Source organism: Nilaparvata lugens, chromosome 8 (assembly GCF_014356525.2).
Source record: "Nilaparvata lugens isolate BPH chromosome 8, ASM1435652v1, whole genome shotgun sequence".
Lineage (NCBI taxonomy): Eukaryota > Metazoa > Arthropoda > Insecta > Hemiptera > Delphacidae > Nilaparvata > Nilaparvata lugens.
In genome coordinates this window covers 32,816,528-32,836,501 of record NC_052511.1, presented here as the reverse complement: position 1 = coordinate 32,836,501, position 19,974 = coordinate 32,816,528, and the positions used below count along the sequence as shown (strand labels likewise).

Sequence of the window (19,974 nt, the reverse complement as noted above, 5' to 3'; positions counted from 1 at the left end):
TTACACACTTCCGTTATTATCTAGAGTCTAGAGAAAACAGTTTCTTTTACGATCCATTGGCTGTCCTTTCACATTTCCATCCCAATTATAAGAAAAACAGGAAACCGATCAAGACAAGGCTTGTATCATAAATAGATGATTGAAAAGATAAGTTAATGTTGTTACTCATAGATATAAGTCGGACTTTATAAACTAATTCAATGCCGTTACATTAACAAGTGAGCTAACAGGGTCGAAACTCTGGAAGTAACATCTCTAGGAGAATGTGAAATTCAGTGTAATATGATACTCATGTTACTTCTTGATGGCCTTTCACTATAAAAAGCTGAAAATGTGCTCTGTAGATTGTTTCATATGCTTTGAAATTTGGATCTGGAGCAATCGTCACAACCAATCTCTACACTCAAGATTGTTATTATTCAGAAAATTATATCCATTTGGAAGGATTTGGCACTATAATGTTCAATTCAATTCAATTTGATGATGTGATTGTGGGAAAATATCTTCAAAGTTCTCTTATAGATGCAGGGGATCTTTATACCACAACGCATAATGTGAGAAACATATTGATAATTTGGGGATTCAATGATAACCCTTTAGGTAACAATTCAATCTAACAACATATCCGATATGCTTCATGCTACTGTTATGAAAGTAGTCAATTCGAATTCAAATCTGCAGTCTTTATTAGTTAGCTATTTTTTGAGAAACTGTTATTATGATTTTTTGCCATATATCAACTTACCAGAGAATTCATTCTGAGATATTAGAAACTCAAGTTATTCTACACTGTATGTTGTCTGTAAATTTATTGTTCAAATTCGAAACTCTATTCCCAATAAAAACAAATTTCTCATCCTTCATTAATAATAACATGCAATAAAATTCCTCCACATCTCAGCTCATCTAATCAACTTGAAATAACACCTCCAGGCCACCATCAATTTTAGCCGAATTCTCTCTGGACATCCACAGTTCTCCGTGATGTTAGCGAATAACTCATTTCGAAAAACACTCCATCAACTTGAAACGTGATATCCATCATCCCAAGATAAATCTGGTTTGGTCTATTATTTCAATTCGACACCAACTTCACGAAATTCCAAGTCAGATGAGGTTTGTGCTCCAATTTCGGTTTGCGGCAATGTTTACATAATTCCACACCGGTGGCCCGGCTAGGAAATCTTATTGTTTTCGGTTTCGTATATTATACTGAAACGTGACGTGATCGTGAGTCATATCCTAGACAGTTATATAAGGTCACGAAGGATTGGCGGAGGGCGTGACTCTTTAATTGAATTCCACACACACCAATGTACCGTACCGTACACGATTAAGGGGGACAAAAGTTTAAACGTTAGTGCCAAGCAATTCGACTCCAATTTTCTTAGATTCTATTTTTCGAAACAGTGCGATGCGGCTAATTTTGCTAAGCGAGGAGCGTGTGTGAAAGTCTAGACATTTGCGGATTTCACAAATTTGAAGACGAGTTACTACATTACCTGAATCATGTGGCATGCATCACAAATACATGAGAGTGAGAGTTGGCTCAGGATAGGAGAGTTTTATGAGTAATGTATAAGTTTTTCATTCATAAGTTATAAATTATTATTTTTGAGACTCTAAACCCGTTCTCAGTCATCCTCAATTTCAACAGTCCAGGGATATCTATTGATTTCATGAAAATTTGATTGTCAACTCTAGGAATAGAAAGTTTCCAGTTAACTGACCATTTTTATGGAATTACTCCCTAACTCATTATAGAAAGAATTATACTCCAGTATTATAAGATAAACATTAGTAAATGATTAGTAGTTTTGTGAACAGTAGACCTCACGCAGTATTCGCATCCACAAGTACCTGATTGAAACTATAGACCTTATGGAAATACAGCAATATACTGGCTTCTCCACACATCTGTGTAATCACTTGTCAACTGATTTATGATAAATAATTCTATAGTCTAATTATTTCTACTCTAATATTGGCGTATGAAGGAGGCTCCTTTTTCCTTTTATATTATCCTTGAAATGCAAAATTTCAAAAAACCTTGTATATACGTCGACGCGCAATTAAAAAAGGAGCATACCTGTCAAATTTCATGAAAATCTATTACCGCGTTTCGCCGTAAATGCGCAATATATATATATATAAACATATAAACATATAAACATATAAACATATAAACATATAACATATAAACATATAAACATATAAACATATAAACATATAACATATAAACATATAACATATAAACATATAAACATATAAACATATAAACATATGAACATATAAACATATAAACATATAAACCTATAAACATATAAAAATATAAAAATATAAACATATGAACATATAAACATAAACATATAAACCTATAAACATATGAACATCTAAACATATAAACATATAAACATTTAAACATTAAGAGAAATGCCAAACCGTAGACTTGAATTTTAGCCTTCACTTCGCTCGGTCAATAAATGTATGATAAACCGTGTGTATTCAGGCCATATATTATAGTTTTCTATGTATCACTTCAATTACTAACTTCTCTATTATATTCAAATAATGTGAGAAGCTTGGAACAGATTACTCTCTCATTCAATTACATGAAGAAAAGTACCTATCAAACACTCTTAAGTAAATTTTCTTCTTGGAAGTGCTTTGATACGATAAAATGTTATTCGCTTCTCTTTTATATATTTTTTGGAATCATTGGAACAAAACCATGTCAATGTGACCAACATCGAAAATAGCAGTGTTGATGTTTACAGCTGACAACTGACACAGCCTTGAACCAAATGAACTTCAGTGACCCAACCACAATAAGTTCACCGGCATCACGACGTCTCTGCGTTCTGGGCACGCTTTTCGCTCAGCATGCCGATTTCAGGAAGATTTTCCAGACCTTTTTCCTGCTGAAAACGTAAATGTCTGTGTATCGCGTGTCGGAATTCTCACTTCTCCACACGAGAACAGTTATTACAAAACGGTTTGCCGGCTGCGTGATTTTCAACAAAATTCAAATTGCTCTTCGCCAATGAAGTTGATGATGACCGAAGGATCGTAAGGAATTTGGGAGCTGTGTGTTTGCTGGAGTAGACATGAGAGTAATATAGGAGTTGATGAATTCATACTAGGACATTCCGTTAATTTCTCAACTAATAATCTTTGAGAAAACTTGCTCCTGTTTGAGCTAGTAGAGACGGATATTGAATTGATCGTTTCTGTAAATTGTATCTTTCAGTGCATGGTTTTATTTTTAAAACTCAGCAGAAGACATTATCATATACAGTATGTGAAACATCTTCTTCAGGCGTTTAGGATGGAAACTTTTTCTATAAATATAAAACCTACTAATTTCAAATTGTGCATGCGTGGGTATGCAGAATTGAAGGCGAAAGCGATAATACATTTATACAACGAACATTCTTCCCTATACTTTTTCCACTATTTCTTCCAGGTTGAGTTCGTTTCTGTTTAAGTTATCGATTGACAATTTGACATCTTATGGACTCCTATGACATTTGCTAGTTTATTAAGAAACCTTATTAAACGTTTAACTTTACAACTAATTAAAAAAAATTCATCGATACATCATCATAATAATTTATTTTCATCGTGTTAGATCAAATTGAGGTTGATATTTTTAGCTTATTTGAGACAGTACCAGTTCTAGAACAGCTTCTACATTACCAGTTTTGAACATTCTTCAGCAACACGAACTTTTCCTATTCCTGTTGTCTAGTGACAACATCAATAATAATTGAACTTCCTATTGGTGTTCCCCATAATATTCTAACCTCAGCTTACAGAAACATTAGAGAACCTGTGGTGTTCACTTTATTTCTTTAAGAATCCTAAAAGCTAATATTTGTTTACATTTGATGTCTGTGAAGCTGCGTTTACACCAAAGTTATCAACAAAATGTTAATAACTTAATCCTTATAGATTCTATTAGATTGAATGGAACTTGACAAACACATGTGTTGATAACTCAAAGTTATTAACAAAATGGTTATAACTTAATCCTTATTGATTCTTTTAGATTGAACGGAACTTGACAAACACATAAGTTCATCATGTGTATGATAAGTTATGTTCAATCTAATAGAATCTATAAGGATTAAATTATTAAAATTTGGTGTAAACTCAACTTAAGACTTTGAACAAATTGTATAGTGCTTCAATTCACTAATCAATTTCACTAGCGACTGCCCTGGATAAGATTAGAGTAACTATTACACAACTCCTTGAGAACTTTGAACCAATGTTGCTCACCAACAATGAGCAACACACTTGCACCTGAGCACAGTTTGATCTAGTTAATAGCCTCTGTAATTATTATCATAGACAATGTGGTGCATTGTTCCTATTTCCAGCGATACCTCCTTGTTGCAGTTTTCCCATCATCTACTCCAGTCATTTCTGTCACAACTTAGTATTTCGTTATCCGCAAATAGGATGTTGTTAGCTTTAATTGACCTGAATATTATCAGAGTCCATTCATTGTATGGGAGCTGATGCTTTTTACAGTGTGTGTGTGAGATCCCATTGCTAATTGTGTTAAGATTTCGATCTGAATAGTCCCAATGACCAACAGTGTTTTGTAATACCAGCTCCAGCATTGCACTAGTTTGATCTCAGGGAAATTGGTGAATTGAATGTACCTCGTAATTTGTGCCAATAAGTAATTCAATTGTGGACGAGTTTCATCATCAACTGGTTTTTGATAAAGAGCTTCAGTATCGAAAAGCGTCGATAGTCCTGTAATATACCCTTTGTCATTCATTTTTGAATATTCACTCTTTTACTTGTGATGATGATAGAATCAAAGAAAAAATTATTTTATTTCCATTGGAAGTGTAAATTTCGCCTATAATATTACTCTCAAATCTGATTGAATATTGATCTCATCTATATTCTGTCACTTAAATATTCCATATTAGGTCGAAACCACAGTATACATACAGTACGGAAACTTGGCTATATCCTGACGCCAAAATCCGCCATCTTGTTAGGAAGCGCCGCATTGTAATAGTATTGATGGTAGGTTCGGATCACTTCAATGATCCGGATCAATTGATCTCGTTCACTGCCACGAGCCAATCAGAAGACCAGGATTGGAACTTCCCAAGGTCACGTGACGTGTTTAGTATTGGCGTCATGTAAAAAGCATTGGTTAGATAGGCGATTGATTACAAGTTTCCATTCTGTATATTCTGTGTCGAAACTTTGACGAAGTTGAACTTGGGTGGATCATACCACAGAGGAAAGAAGCCAGAAGCACTACTTTGGTATGCTTATTCCGTGATCATACCAAAGACCTTAAAGAGATATCGACCCACAATGCCTATGCCTTCCCAATGATAGCTCTTACTTGAAATTGTAGGCCGCCATTGGGGTATTTTAGCACGAGATATTATGTCTATATATTTGTTATATTATAGATTACAAAGGCATTGGTATGTAATAATATTATGGGTTGCCCCCTCAATGGCCGATTTCAATTCCAAGTACGACACTACCGCTGCATGTGAATCTATGCATCTTTAAGGTCTTTGGATCATACAGTTTCTGATTTATCGACAGCTAATTTCCAGTTACCACCAATCGACAGATTAATTCTCATGAGAGCTTTGTCATGAATAATTCAATGGAATATTGCAAGAGTTTCTCAACTGAGGTATCCAATTCCTAGTTCAATGCATCTATAATAATCATATTTAGAGAAAACATCTACAGAGAGGTCGTTTAATGAAAAAAACATAAAGATTTATGGTTTAATGTTTGTACAAGAAAACCATTGAAGATTAAAGACTACAATAATACAAGAATGCATTCATGGAACATAACGGAAGAGTATTCATTGATCTTTCAAATGAAAACTCTTTTCGTCCTCTCCAGTCACTGAGCTATACGATACATTCATGGTAATATGACAATAACTTCCTCGAATCTCACCTTGCTCTTGCTATTGTAACAATATCATGGATGATTTTCTTCTTAGTTCAGTCACCTATCTATCAGACAATACGGAGAAAACATATCGATAATAGCGCACCGAATTCCTTGCAATAGTGATTGGGAGTCAGTACTGTATTCGTATTGTACCCTAAACACGTTCGATTGCTTTCTTATCGGAATGCACCAAGAGTCTAAAAACGTTTCTTATTTCCGGAAGCTCACTTCCGTTTCATGATCACAACGGAATATTTCCCGGAGAGTCTTTTCTCACTGTTTATTTCTTGAAGTGAGATTTCAGCCTAAAACTACAAATTTACACAACATAGAAATACAAATAAGAGTACCAGTGAAAAGAGAAGTTTTCTCATGAAAATGATATCTTCTAAGTTTAAACATATGTTTCGATTTGTATTGAATACATACTAAACGTATGTATCCTATCCTATACTATTCAACGAGCAATTTCTGTTTAGATGTTTGTATTTCACCGGATCTCGAAAACGGCTCCAACAATTCTCACGAAATTCATAAAATAGTATGTTTATAATATAAAAATTCGATTGCACTAGATGTCATCCCAGGGAAAACTCGCTGAAGGACATTAAATGGACGATTATTATTCATCCTTGTAAACAGCTGATAATAATTATTTCGTCGTCTGTTAATGACGGAAGTGAGTGAACGAGTTCATGTGTGTGGTACTGTGTCAAAATTATGACTCAGCTGTTGAACTTTTGTAATCATTTAATCAGGTACTTGGTGCCGGTTGCAAAAAAGCCGGGTTATTTTTAATCCTGATTAATTCCAGTAGAACGATCTTTTTGAAATGGTCCTTCTCTGATTTGGTTCACGTGCAATTATTCAGGATTAAAATTTAACCGGCTTTTGTGCAACCGGGCCTTTGTGAGGAAAATTTTTGCATTCCTCTGAGAATTAATCTCAATTCACTGCGATTAGATAGAACATTTCTGTACGAACTATGCATATTATTATAATTTCTTCTTTCGTAATAATTTTTTTATGCTTTTGTACTCCAGAGCGAAGCTCGGTCCCCGATATTTGTATGATAACATCTGCTTGTGTTTTATAACAGCTCTTGTGAATCCTTATTATTATCATTAATCCTATTCAAATGAAATGGGAAGGAATGGAAAATTCTTATAGAATGTGTCGTATAATACAGTTTCATAGATATTAAACGTATTCTGAAAACTTACAAATTTTTAGTACCACCTTAACGAACCATTACATACTTGATTCATTCACCAACATTCAAATATTAACAAATAAATCTTAAGAAATTCTCAGTTTCTGCCCTAGGCCATTCACTATGCTAATTCTAAGATATTCACTTCTGCCCTGAAAATACCACCATCTAGAGTCTCACATTTCTAGAATTCATTTGAATTTGGATCCTCTCAATTCAGTCAATCACAATGACTCACTTCAATTAAGGAATTTGCTGCCATGGATCTGCTGATTAAGGTTAATGCAGAACCAATATATTCTTAAAAATACGATATATAAAGCTTGAGTGCAGGAACTTCAATCTATACTTAAGATATTCAACCTCATCTTACTCTCAACACCATTTCACCTTAAAAAAAAGCCCCCAAGTTCTCTGTCCAATTGTCCCCCGTCCCTTCCACTCAAATTGTGCTATATTACAGCCAGTTGCCCTCAAGAGGCCATACAATTTCGATCAATAACACAGAGAACTATGTGATATACAGGGACAGCAATTAGGAAAGTGTTATACAAAGTGGCTCAATCCGTTACAATCATAGACCGGGACAACACAACGACAATGCCAGTAGTAAGTGAACTTGAATATGATGTCTATAGGTATGAAGTAGTAATTGTGAAGCAAGCAAGTATTATGGAATAATGTGGGTATAGGAAGCAGACTGAGAGCAGTGAACAGACAATGTAGCTGCCAAGGATAGCGTGGGCAGCGAACCTCATCAAACGACACCTTTCGACCTGTGACCACGAAAAGAAAGAAGAGATGAAAGAAAGAGTAGGTGAAAGAAGGGGGAGAAAGGTGGAAGTGGATGAAGGAGAGAGACACGAAATAGTATCTCTGCCGATTCTGGACAAAGACGATGTCACCCCCTCCCTCACCAGAAAAAAGCATCAACTTCCTGTCTCGGCCGGAAAAAGCCGGCAGAAAATGAGAAGAAGTGAATTTCTTCGGCATGATTCTGGTTGCTGACAACGTCTATACTTGCTTCTTCAAAACTGAGCACGACTAAATCGAAGCTACTAAATGCTTTCTGTCACGAGGTATTTTGCATGATGTGTGCACCAGCAGTAAGGAGATAGAATTGTGAATAATGTTGGTGAAAGTAGCAGAATAGAATTCTGTTATCATTTAATAAGCGCATTAAATACATGGAGCACGTAAATTTTGAAGTAGTCAAATACGCTGCAATTACACCGCTTAATCGGTAAGATATGTAAAATAACAAAATCGATAAGATCGGTACGTAAAAAAATGTTATAGATAAAAACATCCGTCATACTAATTGATGGATGTATTCTTTCTCATTGAAGGACTCTTGGAATTCCATGGATGATGCATGGAATATGAGATTATTTTCGAACTGTCTATTGTCAAAAAAATTAAGATATTTGTAATAAATAATTCATTTGTAATCAGTATACAGTTTCTTAGCTCCTTACGAACTATTCTTTCTCATTGAAGGACTCTTGAAATTCCATGGATGATGCATGGAATATGAGATTATTTTCGAATTGTCTATTGTCAAAAAATTATTAAGATAAATAATTTGTATTGAACAAAATAATGAAAGAGATAACTTAACATCTGAATTGAAAACTTATTCACACAACTGAATTCATAATATCTAAATTCTGTAGATTGATTGCAGGTGCTTGAATGACAGGAATTCTGAAACTTTAATACTATTATGGACTTTCAAATGATACCTACAGTTAACTTGATTCTTTCAACGATATTGCTTCCTCAGTTCGCCATAATGTATTTCATCACATCACAATCATATTAATATAACATTTCAATCTGAATCAGTCAGATTTTTTCAAGAAAGATGAGAGAATCACTTCAGAGAAGTTTTTGAACACATCCCAGACGTCTGTTGTTCTAGCTGCGTTCCAATCAACATTGTTTTTTTGCATAAGATACATCATTGTCAATGTGCGTAGTTGTGCAGCGCACTGCGTCTCAAAGCAACATAGTTGAGTGTCTACTCACATCAATCAATATTGCAGAAACTTGTTCAGCCTCCACTACTCCACCACAAACTGCAGTACCCAATACAAGAACATAATTCATATTCATATGAAAATCGTCAATTTGGTCATGGTTGGAATGAATATTGTCTATCTATCCGTCAGTCAGGTGGTGACCTTAATAGCTTTGAAACGAGTTGCCGGGACTGCAGTGCCTACCTTTCACCTCGATCTTGGTTGGAGGTCCACCAGCACCAACCACTTCACACAAGTACGGTACCCGGCAACTATTGTATAGTAACTTACAAGAGCGATGAGTACCAATTCCAGAGTACCCTCACTTGGTCACCATAATCAAATCGATTCAATCCCCTGATGAAGGTCCAAGAGCCGAGGAAAGCTAGCACCTTCCACTCCCAATGTATGTCGTCCTCTCCAATTGCTCTCCTATGTCCGTGTTCTCAAGTCCAACTTACTTTCCTTGGTGCAACCTTTACTTTCCACCAGTTTCATGCGAGCTTATTCGTTCTGAATTAACTGCGCTGTTCCTTGATGGTGAGTTACTTTCTAAATGACGCGGCACCTTGTCTAACTTATCAGTTGTTTTGCCATCTACAGAATTAGCAAAATTCATATCATGGTTTCATAGATGAAAATAGTTGGTGGTTTGGAGGTTCGGAAACCACTGGAAACTGTACGTCCATTCATCTCTCATTATCATCCGCACCATTACCCACGCACGAGCAGTAGGGCATCACCCTCAGAAAAAAATCTTATCACATTTTGGAAAAATTCAATCAATTACTGAAAAACCGTGAATTTTAAAATTCACCCGTTTCCTATTCTCATAGATGAATTCCCAGAGTCATATAAATATTAATTATAGAAAGCAGCGCAGAAGATTGTGAATTTTCAATAATATTGTTATTCTGGTTTTCTTCTAATAATTTTCTATTATTCAATTGCACTCCATACCTGAATATTTTCATACAAAAATCAAGAATTCAAATGTAAATGAATACATTTCAAATGAATTACTCACCAATTTAAACTGGAAAATGAATGAATATTTGGCGGAAAATCAGGTATTCCACCTGTATTGTGCTAACGATCACTTCCAATAAAAATAAAAGTAATCAATGAATTGATTACATTCTACTGTAATTACAAAGTAGCTATGAGGAATAAGAGAATAATTATAAATAAATAGAATTCCATAATTGGAATGACAAACTCATTCAAAAATTAATCTAGTTTTGACATTATTTTGTTATCTGTTCCATTTCAGGAAAAGCATATTTTTGGTCCAATTATCAGCTCCATTAATTGAAAAATCGGTCAAATTTATGTAATATATTTGAGTTCTGTATTTTCCATATTCTCCAATCGTCATCTTGTAATAAACCTTGTGCTCCATCGTTAGAGCTTTTAACAATCGAAATTTTGTTTCTACAGAGCCGTTGATGCAATATTTTCGAATAACTTACAAAATCGATTCAATAAAAAATTGTAAATGTCGGAAAACTGAGAATAGCATCGAAGCAAGTGTCCAGTCACCTGGTTTGGAGGTCGCCATTCTGAGACAACAGTATTTATTCAACTTGTTGGCCTAAGACTGCATTCATTTCAGTCCCGTTGGCACAAGGTGAACAACTTCGCCAACGAGTGACGACAAATAAATGTTAATAGAGTGGTCAATACCTCAATTCACTAGAATACCACAGACATGATCACTGAAACGTTAACGTTATTAGAAACCATGTATCACTAATGATAGTCTAGTTATTTTTAGATTTGTTGTTTTCTGATATTTCAATCCTGAAATCGGATCTCTGTATAGAGGATACAGTATATCGATATGAGAATAAGAGAAATGAATCTCTAGATTGAGACACATTCCACTGAATCAAAAGTTTCTCTGGTGTATTAATCCGATTATTCAACTAATCCACATTCCAGACCTATATGGAAAAAAAATTCTTAGTAAGAATCTCAATTTGACAAGAATAAACTGCTTGTGTTGTCGTTGCTTTCAATATAATATTGTAATTTAGTCTATCACCTTATTTCCCTATAGATGAGGCCAGGTAATTAGTACAAATTCAATGGTGAACTTCGATACAGTTCTACAAACAATATAAATCAATAATTACAACTTACAGAACACTTGAACTGAATGACAACTACTTGAAAATTGTATATTTTTTAATTAGAAATTGGACTCAAATTGATAAAACATAACTTATTTGGACTTGGATTCGAGAGAGAAATAGCACAAGATTAACCTTATTTTTCTCTCTCAATCATGAAAGTGTCATTGATAGTCTATTCAATAATAAAAGTGTCATTATGAAAATACAAAATAAATGGAGAATAATTTGATTCTGTGTTGAGTTCTCCTGTATTAGAATTAGAAAATACAGAATGCAAATTTTTCACGGTAGCTTTTATCTTAGTATGTTAGCTCTTCAGAGTAAGATCCTGAATACACAGGATACTTCCGATACTCCCCATTAGCATATTTTCTCAAAAAAATTGTTAATAAGAGCACTCACAATTTGGGCGGAGCGGCTCTAACGAGCACCCTAGGCAATGGCCTACTTAAACAAGTTCAAAAATTGGAGTTTCCCGAGCAGGTTGAAATTGCAGAGGAGCTGAGAATGGTGTCCGGCTCCGAGGAAATTGCCACCTGTCATGTTTTGACCAAGCAGGCGCACTCACTCCCTCCTCTGTGTATTTATGAATGGCGAGGAATGCAGATAATACCGCCTTGCAGAAGTGGGCCAGCTGCCGATTTGTGAATTTTGAACGGTCATTAGTGCGTTGGAAAGTGATCAAGGGATTGTTGATAATCTGCCGTAATTGAACACGGTTCATCAAATACAATTTGTAATACTTTCAATGTAGGTTTTGCATTTTAAATCTCAATTCATACTAGGCTGAGTAATATGAAAGAATAGAGTGTGAAAGAAAGGAGGGGGAAAAACTGTGGAAAGTTTACTGTGGTGGACGAGATTGTGGGGCAGGTGGCATAGACAAAGAAAGAAAAATACATTTTCTTTTGTGAAGAGAGATTATTTTAGCTTCTTGGGGAAATGCACCATCAAAACAAACTATCTCCTTATACGGTACAAGTGAACTTGAATGAATAAACTCCAATATTACAAAAAAGGATAGTGTAAATAATAGTGTGAGTGTGAGTAAGATTCTATTTCCCTACCAAAGAGGGAAAACAATGAAATGGATTCTATTTTTCTATGATATTACATACTATAGGAACTATTATTAGTCATTTCCTTATAAGTTTTTTTCTACTAGAACTTATGCAGTAAAATAACCTTTTCAATCAAGTGGGTGAATGTCTACTGATGTGCTTGATGATTTATATAATCAACTCCTACTCGGAATTTTATTCTTGGCATATCATTTAGAAAGAAAAGAAAGTGATAACGTTGTTAGAACTATTCTAAATCTGGCACAGCTGTCATGTGTTTCCGTGAATGTGAATGTCTGAATAAGACTCTCTGAAAAGCAGGATATGAAATCTAAAAGTAACATTAAGAAATGAAATAAACTTGGGTGGATTTTTAGAGGATTCTTCATGGTTATAAAAAAGGTTCAACAGGCAAGCATTAGGATTCCATCAATGTTTGTTTAGGATTGATTGTTGATATTTGTATGACTTTTGAAGAGTCAAATAAACATTCCAAGCCTTCATTCTATAAATCCACTTTCTATTTCAGATAGGATAGGATAGGTGGAATATGCATTATCATCCGAGAGTGTGGGTGATAAAAGCAAACAATTTGTTTTTCAGTGGAGTTCTAGAAATTTGATAGTCAAGAGAATTCGAGTTTCTAATTATTGTTGATACCTACTGTAATCATTTGAAAATCACTTCCATCTGGAATGTCGTTTAGTCTTGGTGGTACGACCACCACCATTCGATATTATACTGATAAGTACTGCTGCTCAGTAAAGTAATTGTTATTATGTATTACAGTAGGTACTAGGTACTATGTTAATGTATACTAATACTAATTATAAATTACTACCAGAAAAACAAAAACTAGTGGTGATTATTCATGTTTTCTAGTTATTATTGATTTATAATCACTGTAGTGATCAAAATAATAGGCTAATTGATAGTTCTATAAACCAATTGATGGAGAATGTCTTAACCTGCTATGTGCGAAAGACCTGCACAACTTTCATAACAATCAAACAAACTAGAAAATATTCAAACCAATAAAAATATAGTTCATTGTATAATAATTATGTTGATGTTCTTTCGAACCACTTCAATACATGCTGAAAGTTAATACCATTGTAGAAATAGTTGGATAATATCCAGGTAGGATAAAAAGTCACTAGTCATACAGTATCTCATAACTTGAATTGCAATACAGTTCAGTCATGAGGGAAGCATACAAGGTACGCAGTGCAATACCAATGTAACTATACCAGGTTAATGTTGTTGGATAGTTGACAGATATGCCCAGGAAACAATAGAAGATTGCAATAAACTTGTATCTGTTGTACCGTAGGAATATTAATGGGATCACACATAATAGGAACATTTACTGACTAAAACACATTCATGAGCCACAAAGGTGAGCTGTCTCTATACTCAGAAATGTTTTTCAAGAATGTTAATAGTATTTATTTTGTGTATCAGTATAGTAAAAGTTGTAATCTATATAAGGCATAATAGAATTCCAATGTGCTATTTCGGGCCGAGTATGATTATAGATGACCACTCTTATACAGTGAGAAAGGCACTTAGGATTACGCAATAAAATGAAAAATGAATGTTATAATCCTTAATAAATGTCAATTATTCTTTCAAATTTTATAAATAACTTTCTGACTGATGTGGTGCAGATCCATTGTTATCTTACTTCATTGAATTAATCGAGTTGTCACATCAACTAATTTCTAAATTGAAAAATTGTATATTTGATTTGCTGAATTATAATTGAGAGGGAACAATTAGATCGTGATAGACAGATCATTTCATTTTCACATTCAATTCAAACAATTGAATGATATCAAAAAACAAATAATTATTCTAATAACGTAGAAGGTTTCTGTGATAGCCGCATAATCCGAATGAACTTATTTATATATAATTCTAGAAGATTATGGAAATATGGGAAGTAGCTCCACAGTTCTGTTGTTTTGCATATTTTCGGGAGACCATTATCAGTCTGAAGTAATACGTATTTGAGTAATATTCTTATGATTCCCAGAATCTTCATTGGTGCTTTGTATATTATTTGAGTTCAAAAATTGAATAAATACTTGAAGCCTGGCAATCAAACGCCTGGTTAACTCACTTATACAGGAGATTTTTAGAAATAGAAAGAAAAAAATAAAAATCTTAGTACCCTTTTTGAAATATTTAATCACAACATGTTTCGGACATTGATGCCATTTTCAAGTGATATGAAGTAAATAAATAAATACTACTAGAAGATTCTCATTTTGATCATATGTTAGTGTATTCATATGATTTTGTGAACTAAAACTATAAATGGTGGATTTAAATTCGCATAATTCTATCAAAAATGGGGTTATCACTTCATATCACTTGGAAATGGCATAAATGTCCGAAACATGTTGTGATTAAATATTTCAAAAAGGGTACAAAGGTTTTTATTTTTTCTTTTTGTTTCTATAAAAGTAGCCCTATACAGAAAAGAGATAAAAAAGGAGATTTTTATTTCGTTTTTTATATTTATATCTTCTTTTTCTCTGTTCACATGATATTATTTTCTTTTTTACTTTCCTTGCCCTATTACCATAGGTAAGGAAAGTATTGCTTTCCAAAAAAAATTAAGGTAACCTGATTTCAAGTTTTCTATACGTTTCAAGTCCCCCTGAGTCCAAAAACATGATTTTTGGGTGTTGGTCTGTGTGTGTGTATGTGTGTATGTCTGTGAACACGATAACTCCATTCCTAATCAACCGATTGACTTGAAATTTTAAACTTTAGGTCCTTATACCATGAGGATCCGACAATAAGAAATTCAATAAAATTCAATTCAAGATGGCGGAAAAAATTGCGGATAATTACTAAGAAACCATGCTTTTCACATTTTTCTCGAAAACGGCTCTAACGATTTTCTTCAAATTCATACCATGGATAGCTATTTATAAGCCCTATCAACTGGCATGAGTCTCATTACTGGGAAAATTTCAGGAGCTCTGTAATATTCTTGAGAAAAATGGCGGATAATGACGAAAAAACCATGTTTTTCACGGTTTTCTCGAAAACGGCTCTAACGATTTTCTTCAAATTCATATCATAGATAGCTATCTATAAGCCCTATCAACTGGCATGAGTCTCATTTCCGGGAAAATTTCAGGAGCTCCGTAATATTATTGAGAAAAATGGCGGATAATGACTAAAAACCATGTTTTTCACGATTTTCTCAAAAACGGCTCTAACGATTTTTTTCAAATTCATACCCTGTATAGTTATTTATCAGATCTATCAACTGGCATGAGTCTTTTTCCTGGGAAACTAATGGGGGGTCCACCCTATCCTTGAGAAATGGACTTTGTAACCTCCATCTCGTGCATGAGGTAGGTAGGTAGGTAGAGCAGTTTATAAAAAGTACACAGTCATAGTCAAGATAATTCATCTGTAGAACAGCTGTTTTGACGACTTTAAAAAAAAATCATCTAATTTTCACAATTTACACGAAGGAAAAAGTACTCTGAAAACAATAATTATATATACACATATACAGTAGTCTGATCGTAGTTGCAAATAATATGTTGCCGCCAATAATTGTCATGATGTGACCCTATTTTATTCCCCCCCCCCCTAAATTATTGTGACCCCTAAATTATTCTCGTTTGAGAATGAGGCTTACAGTTCAATGAGCAAGGAAAGTTGTGTGAGTGTACCACACCAGATTTTTAATCATGCTTTATCTTTGTTTTGTTGTTCTTGAAGTTTTCATATGACCTGGCTTAAACTTCCTTTCTTCAACTCTCCATCAAATATTTATAAAGAAACATTCTATACAATTTTTCTTTCTCAACAGTTTGGGAGAAATTATGTTATTGTTATCTATATGACCTGTTTTTGGACATTATATTTTATTTTATACTTGTAAATATTTTCCAAACTATTACTTGACCTTTTATTGGGAACTGTGCAACGCATGTGTTCAGCCAACCACAGTTGACCAAATGCAGGCATATGTCCGAGAGTTGCTGGTATCCAGCCCGAGGGCCGCAGATTCTTCTCGGTACAGTGACAAGAAATGTGGATGAACTGTTTTCCGCTATTATTGGGAATCGAGCGGTGCTGCATTGGTCTGCACTCTGCAGTACACCAGTCATCTTCTGTTTTACCGTTACAGTACAACATCGATAGAGCTGAGTTGTAACAGACTGCATTGCACAACAGACAAATAAAATACCTCTACATTTCACAATATTTGTATGACTGATATTGAGACGAAGTTGTTGTTCATTATGTGTAACAATATTATTCTTCGAAAGGAAAAAGCGATTCTCTACTTCTGAATATTTGCAGATTTTGTGACTTCTCCTTCCTCCTCCTGTGGAAGAAAAATAGGAACATTTAAGAAAGCTTGAATGAGATTTTCTTGTTTCCGAATTCTCTTTTAATATTTATCAGTTTTCATTTAGCCACACTTCTCGTAGAATCGCAGTAGAAATGATGATATTCAAAATCAAAATATGTGTGATGAACCCGATGACGAACGTGGATATTGATTTGAAAGTGTCTCACCAAAAATGTAAGTACTGTAGATTATTGTGATGGACTATCGCCAGACACAATCCGTGTTCGACTACATGTGAATAGTAACAATAATGAGTTTCATGTAATGATATTACGGGAGATTTTTCATAAGAGAGGAAACTGTTATGAGAAGACCAATATTTCAGTCAACTATGTTTTTCCGAACGCATCAGAATTTCCATCTTTGAATTTAATTATTGGAATTATATCTCACTCATCTCTTTTCCATTACAGTTCCTTCATCTTTCTCCATCCTCCTGACCAATTTCATTCCTGTAAGTCATTAAAGTATGAATTCTACTATTCAGTTGAATTGCTATTGTTAAATTTACCATTGAGTTCCCTCATCATCTCTCACAACACTGTATTACAATTTTTCAAACCGTCGTTCAACGATTTAACAAGAGCTTTTTCAAATTATTATTCATTGATCAATATCCAAGATGAAAAGTTAATTGAGTTTCAAATGATCCCATCAATCTATGTTTGATTGTTTCTTATCAGTTTCAAATTATTCATCCCTTGTTTCCAAGGAACGAATCTTTCAATTCAGGAAAATAACGGATAAATATAGGCCAACCACCATAATCAAGACATATTATTATCAAGCAAATAACATAATTATATCAACTAAATAAAAAATAACTTGAAACATAATACTCAGACAAATGATAAAAGAAAGACAATAAATGAAATGAGACTTTGAAAAATGAACAATGACAGTTTGTAAAGACGCTCAAGTACGAGTAAAGAGCTCAATGGCATTCGTCAAAACACACATATTTGCGACCGTTATGTCAACTTGACCTGACCTTGACTTTGTGTCATATTTACTGGCAATTTTACTGTTTTGTGCTGTGCACACCCATCGGCATCACTTATGCGACTTAATTATGCGTCTGAAAAGAGCAGCAACACGTTAAGTAGTCAGTGCCCATAATGTGACATCCTTACCCATTACAAGGCCTGCACCCAGCTCGGTTTAAACGGTATTTAAAAAGGCAAACTGTTAAATAGTTGGGACACGCACGTGACTTGAGATAATGCCTGCAGGCTTTGTAGTTTGTACTTCTTTATTGGTTTGCCGTTTATGCTTATTTGGACGGTTAGTAAGTGCACGACCTACTGACTGACTAACTGAATCTCAGTAATCTTTACATTAGTAGTCAATCAATGTACAGTGCACCATGTGTGTTCCGAATTTTTTATCAGGAAATTCGAAATATTGGGAACTGTTCCGTTGAAACGGGAATTTATTGCGTTATTCTGATCATTCCTAGTTGTCAAACTACTTGATAGTTTTAAGCCACTATTTATTTTTGATGGAGATTTTATGTTACAAGCAATGTAGGCTGAACAATAAATTGATTTGATATGATTTTGTTCAAGAAATAATTTGTTTTTGTAGTAATATTATGAGAGACAGTTAGATATTTTGACTTTTTCGACGTTTTTTTGATGCATCGGGTTTCAACTGATGTACTGTAGAGATAGAAATTGGGGACAGAGTATGAGAATGTGAGTAGCCTCACATTCGGATGTAGATAGATAGTTACCCTGGTAGTCTCTCATTGATTATTTAGGGTTTAATGAGTTTTTTTATATCTCCTTACCAAACAGGATTCCAATTCTTTAAAGATGATGTCACTTCTATAGATGATTCTATGTAACATTTATAGACGAATAAATAAAATTAATCATTTCATAGCAGAGCTCACCTATTCGTTGACATTACCATGTATGTCATCCCAATGACATTTTTGTCTTTTTGCTTTTGGAAATTGATTTTTTTTGTAGATCAACTATTATTAGAAACCGGTATTTATGATGATTCGTTCAAATGTGATGATTTTCTCAAATAAACATAGAATTTATTCGTTTATTAAATGGTTACTCTCCCGAAACCTTCTGAATAAAATCATTTGCACTTATAAATAAAATCAAATTCATTATTTTTCCGTAGAAGGCAGAAGATAGGGTGACCTGACTGATCGTACTTACACAAGGTCGATTATTTGAGCACTACAACACCGACTATAACTTCACTATACCAAGAATTCACTTCCTTAGGGCGTGAAAGTGGCTCATTACTCATTCATTGTAACTTCTATCTCTCTTCAACTCTCTAGCACCCACCTACTCTCTTCTCACTCACTGGTACATTATTTGTCGACTAGCCACCTTCTCTATTAACGAAGCGCCATCCATAAACAAGAATTATTCAATTCCTGTTCCCAATCTCCAAGTTTAGTAGTCTTGCATGTCAATATTGTATTTGAATAAATATTATCGTGTCAGGCCTACGACAATCATTCTTACGCTGTTTACTTTAAAAAGAAAAACATGAAAAATGGATTAGTCTGTTCCAAGAAGGTAGGAATGTTATTGGATGGGATTAGGCTCTAAAATATTAATGCTGGTGGAAAGACCCACTTATCCGGACTCATGAGAATGACATTACAATTCTCAACAGGTAGTTGTACTACAAATTATCTGACAGACAACAATAGTTATAAATTCATCGCACGATTGAACTTAAAGAGATAATTCAAGATTAAGTTAAAAAAATTTCTGTTATCTACTTTTCACATATTCGTAATATTCTGATCTTTCTCCATTTTAACAAATATATGAGCTCACACTCTGACATTACCCGCCTTTGTGTATATTGTATTCAACCAAAACCTTCCAAAGATAATACATGAAAATTTCATGTTAATATTATGATCTATTGTGGATTTGTGAATAATAAATTTGATTTCTCTAAATACTTATTAACACTGATACTGTACAACAAACTATTTGTAGAAAAATTCATTGAAGATGGTTAGTTTCGGTGGATAGAAATTAATAGATGGGAATGAATTGTAGATCCAGTGAATTAAGTGTCAAAGCTAAGGAAAAAAGTTCCAGCACAAAGGATTTATATTAAGTTTCGTTTTACTACCAAAATAAGCTTTTACTGTTTAAGGAGTTTGCTGAGACTCTTTTATTTTCAATAT

General features: G+C 34.0%; 2 protein-coding genes across 2 annotated transcripts in view; one reads left to right on the top strand and one right to left on the bottom strand.

Moving 5' to 3' along the window:
- Positions 1 to 19,974, top strand: part of LOC111049906 — a 184,077-nt gene that overhangs the window by 26,784 nt on the left and 137,319 nt on the right.
- On the bottom strand, positions 16,174 to 17,961 carry LOC120352706. Its single transcript, XM_039434558.1, has 2 exons — positions 17,927 to 17,961; positions 16,174 to 16,766 (listed from the first exon to the last, which is right to left on the bottom strand). Exons 1-2 carry the CDS (start codon positions 17,928 to 17,930, stop codon positions 16,300 to 16,302), a joined length of 471 nt encoding a protein of 156 aa, XP_039290492.1. The 5' UTR covers positions 17,931 to 17,961; the 3' UTR covers positions 16,174 to 16,299.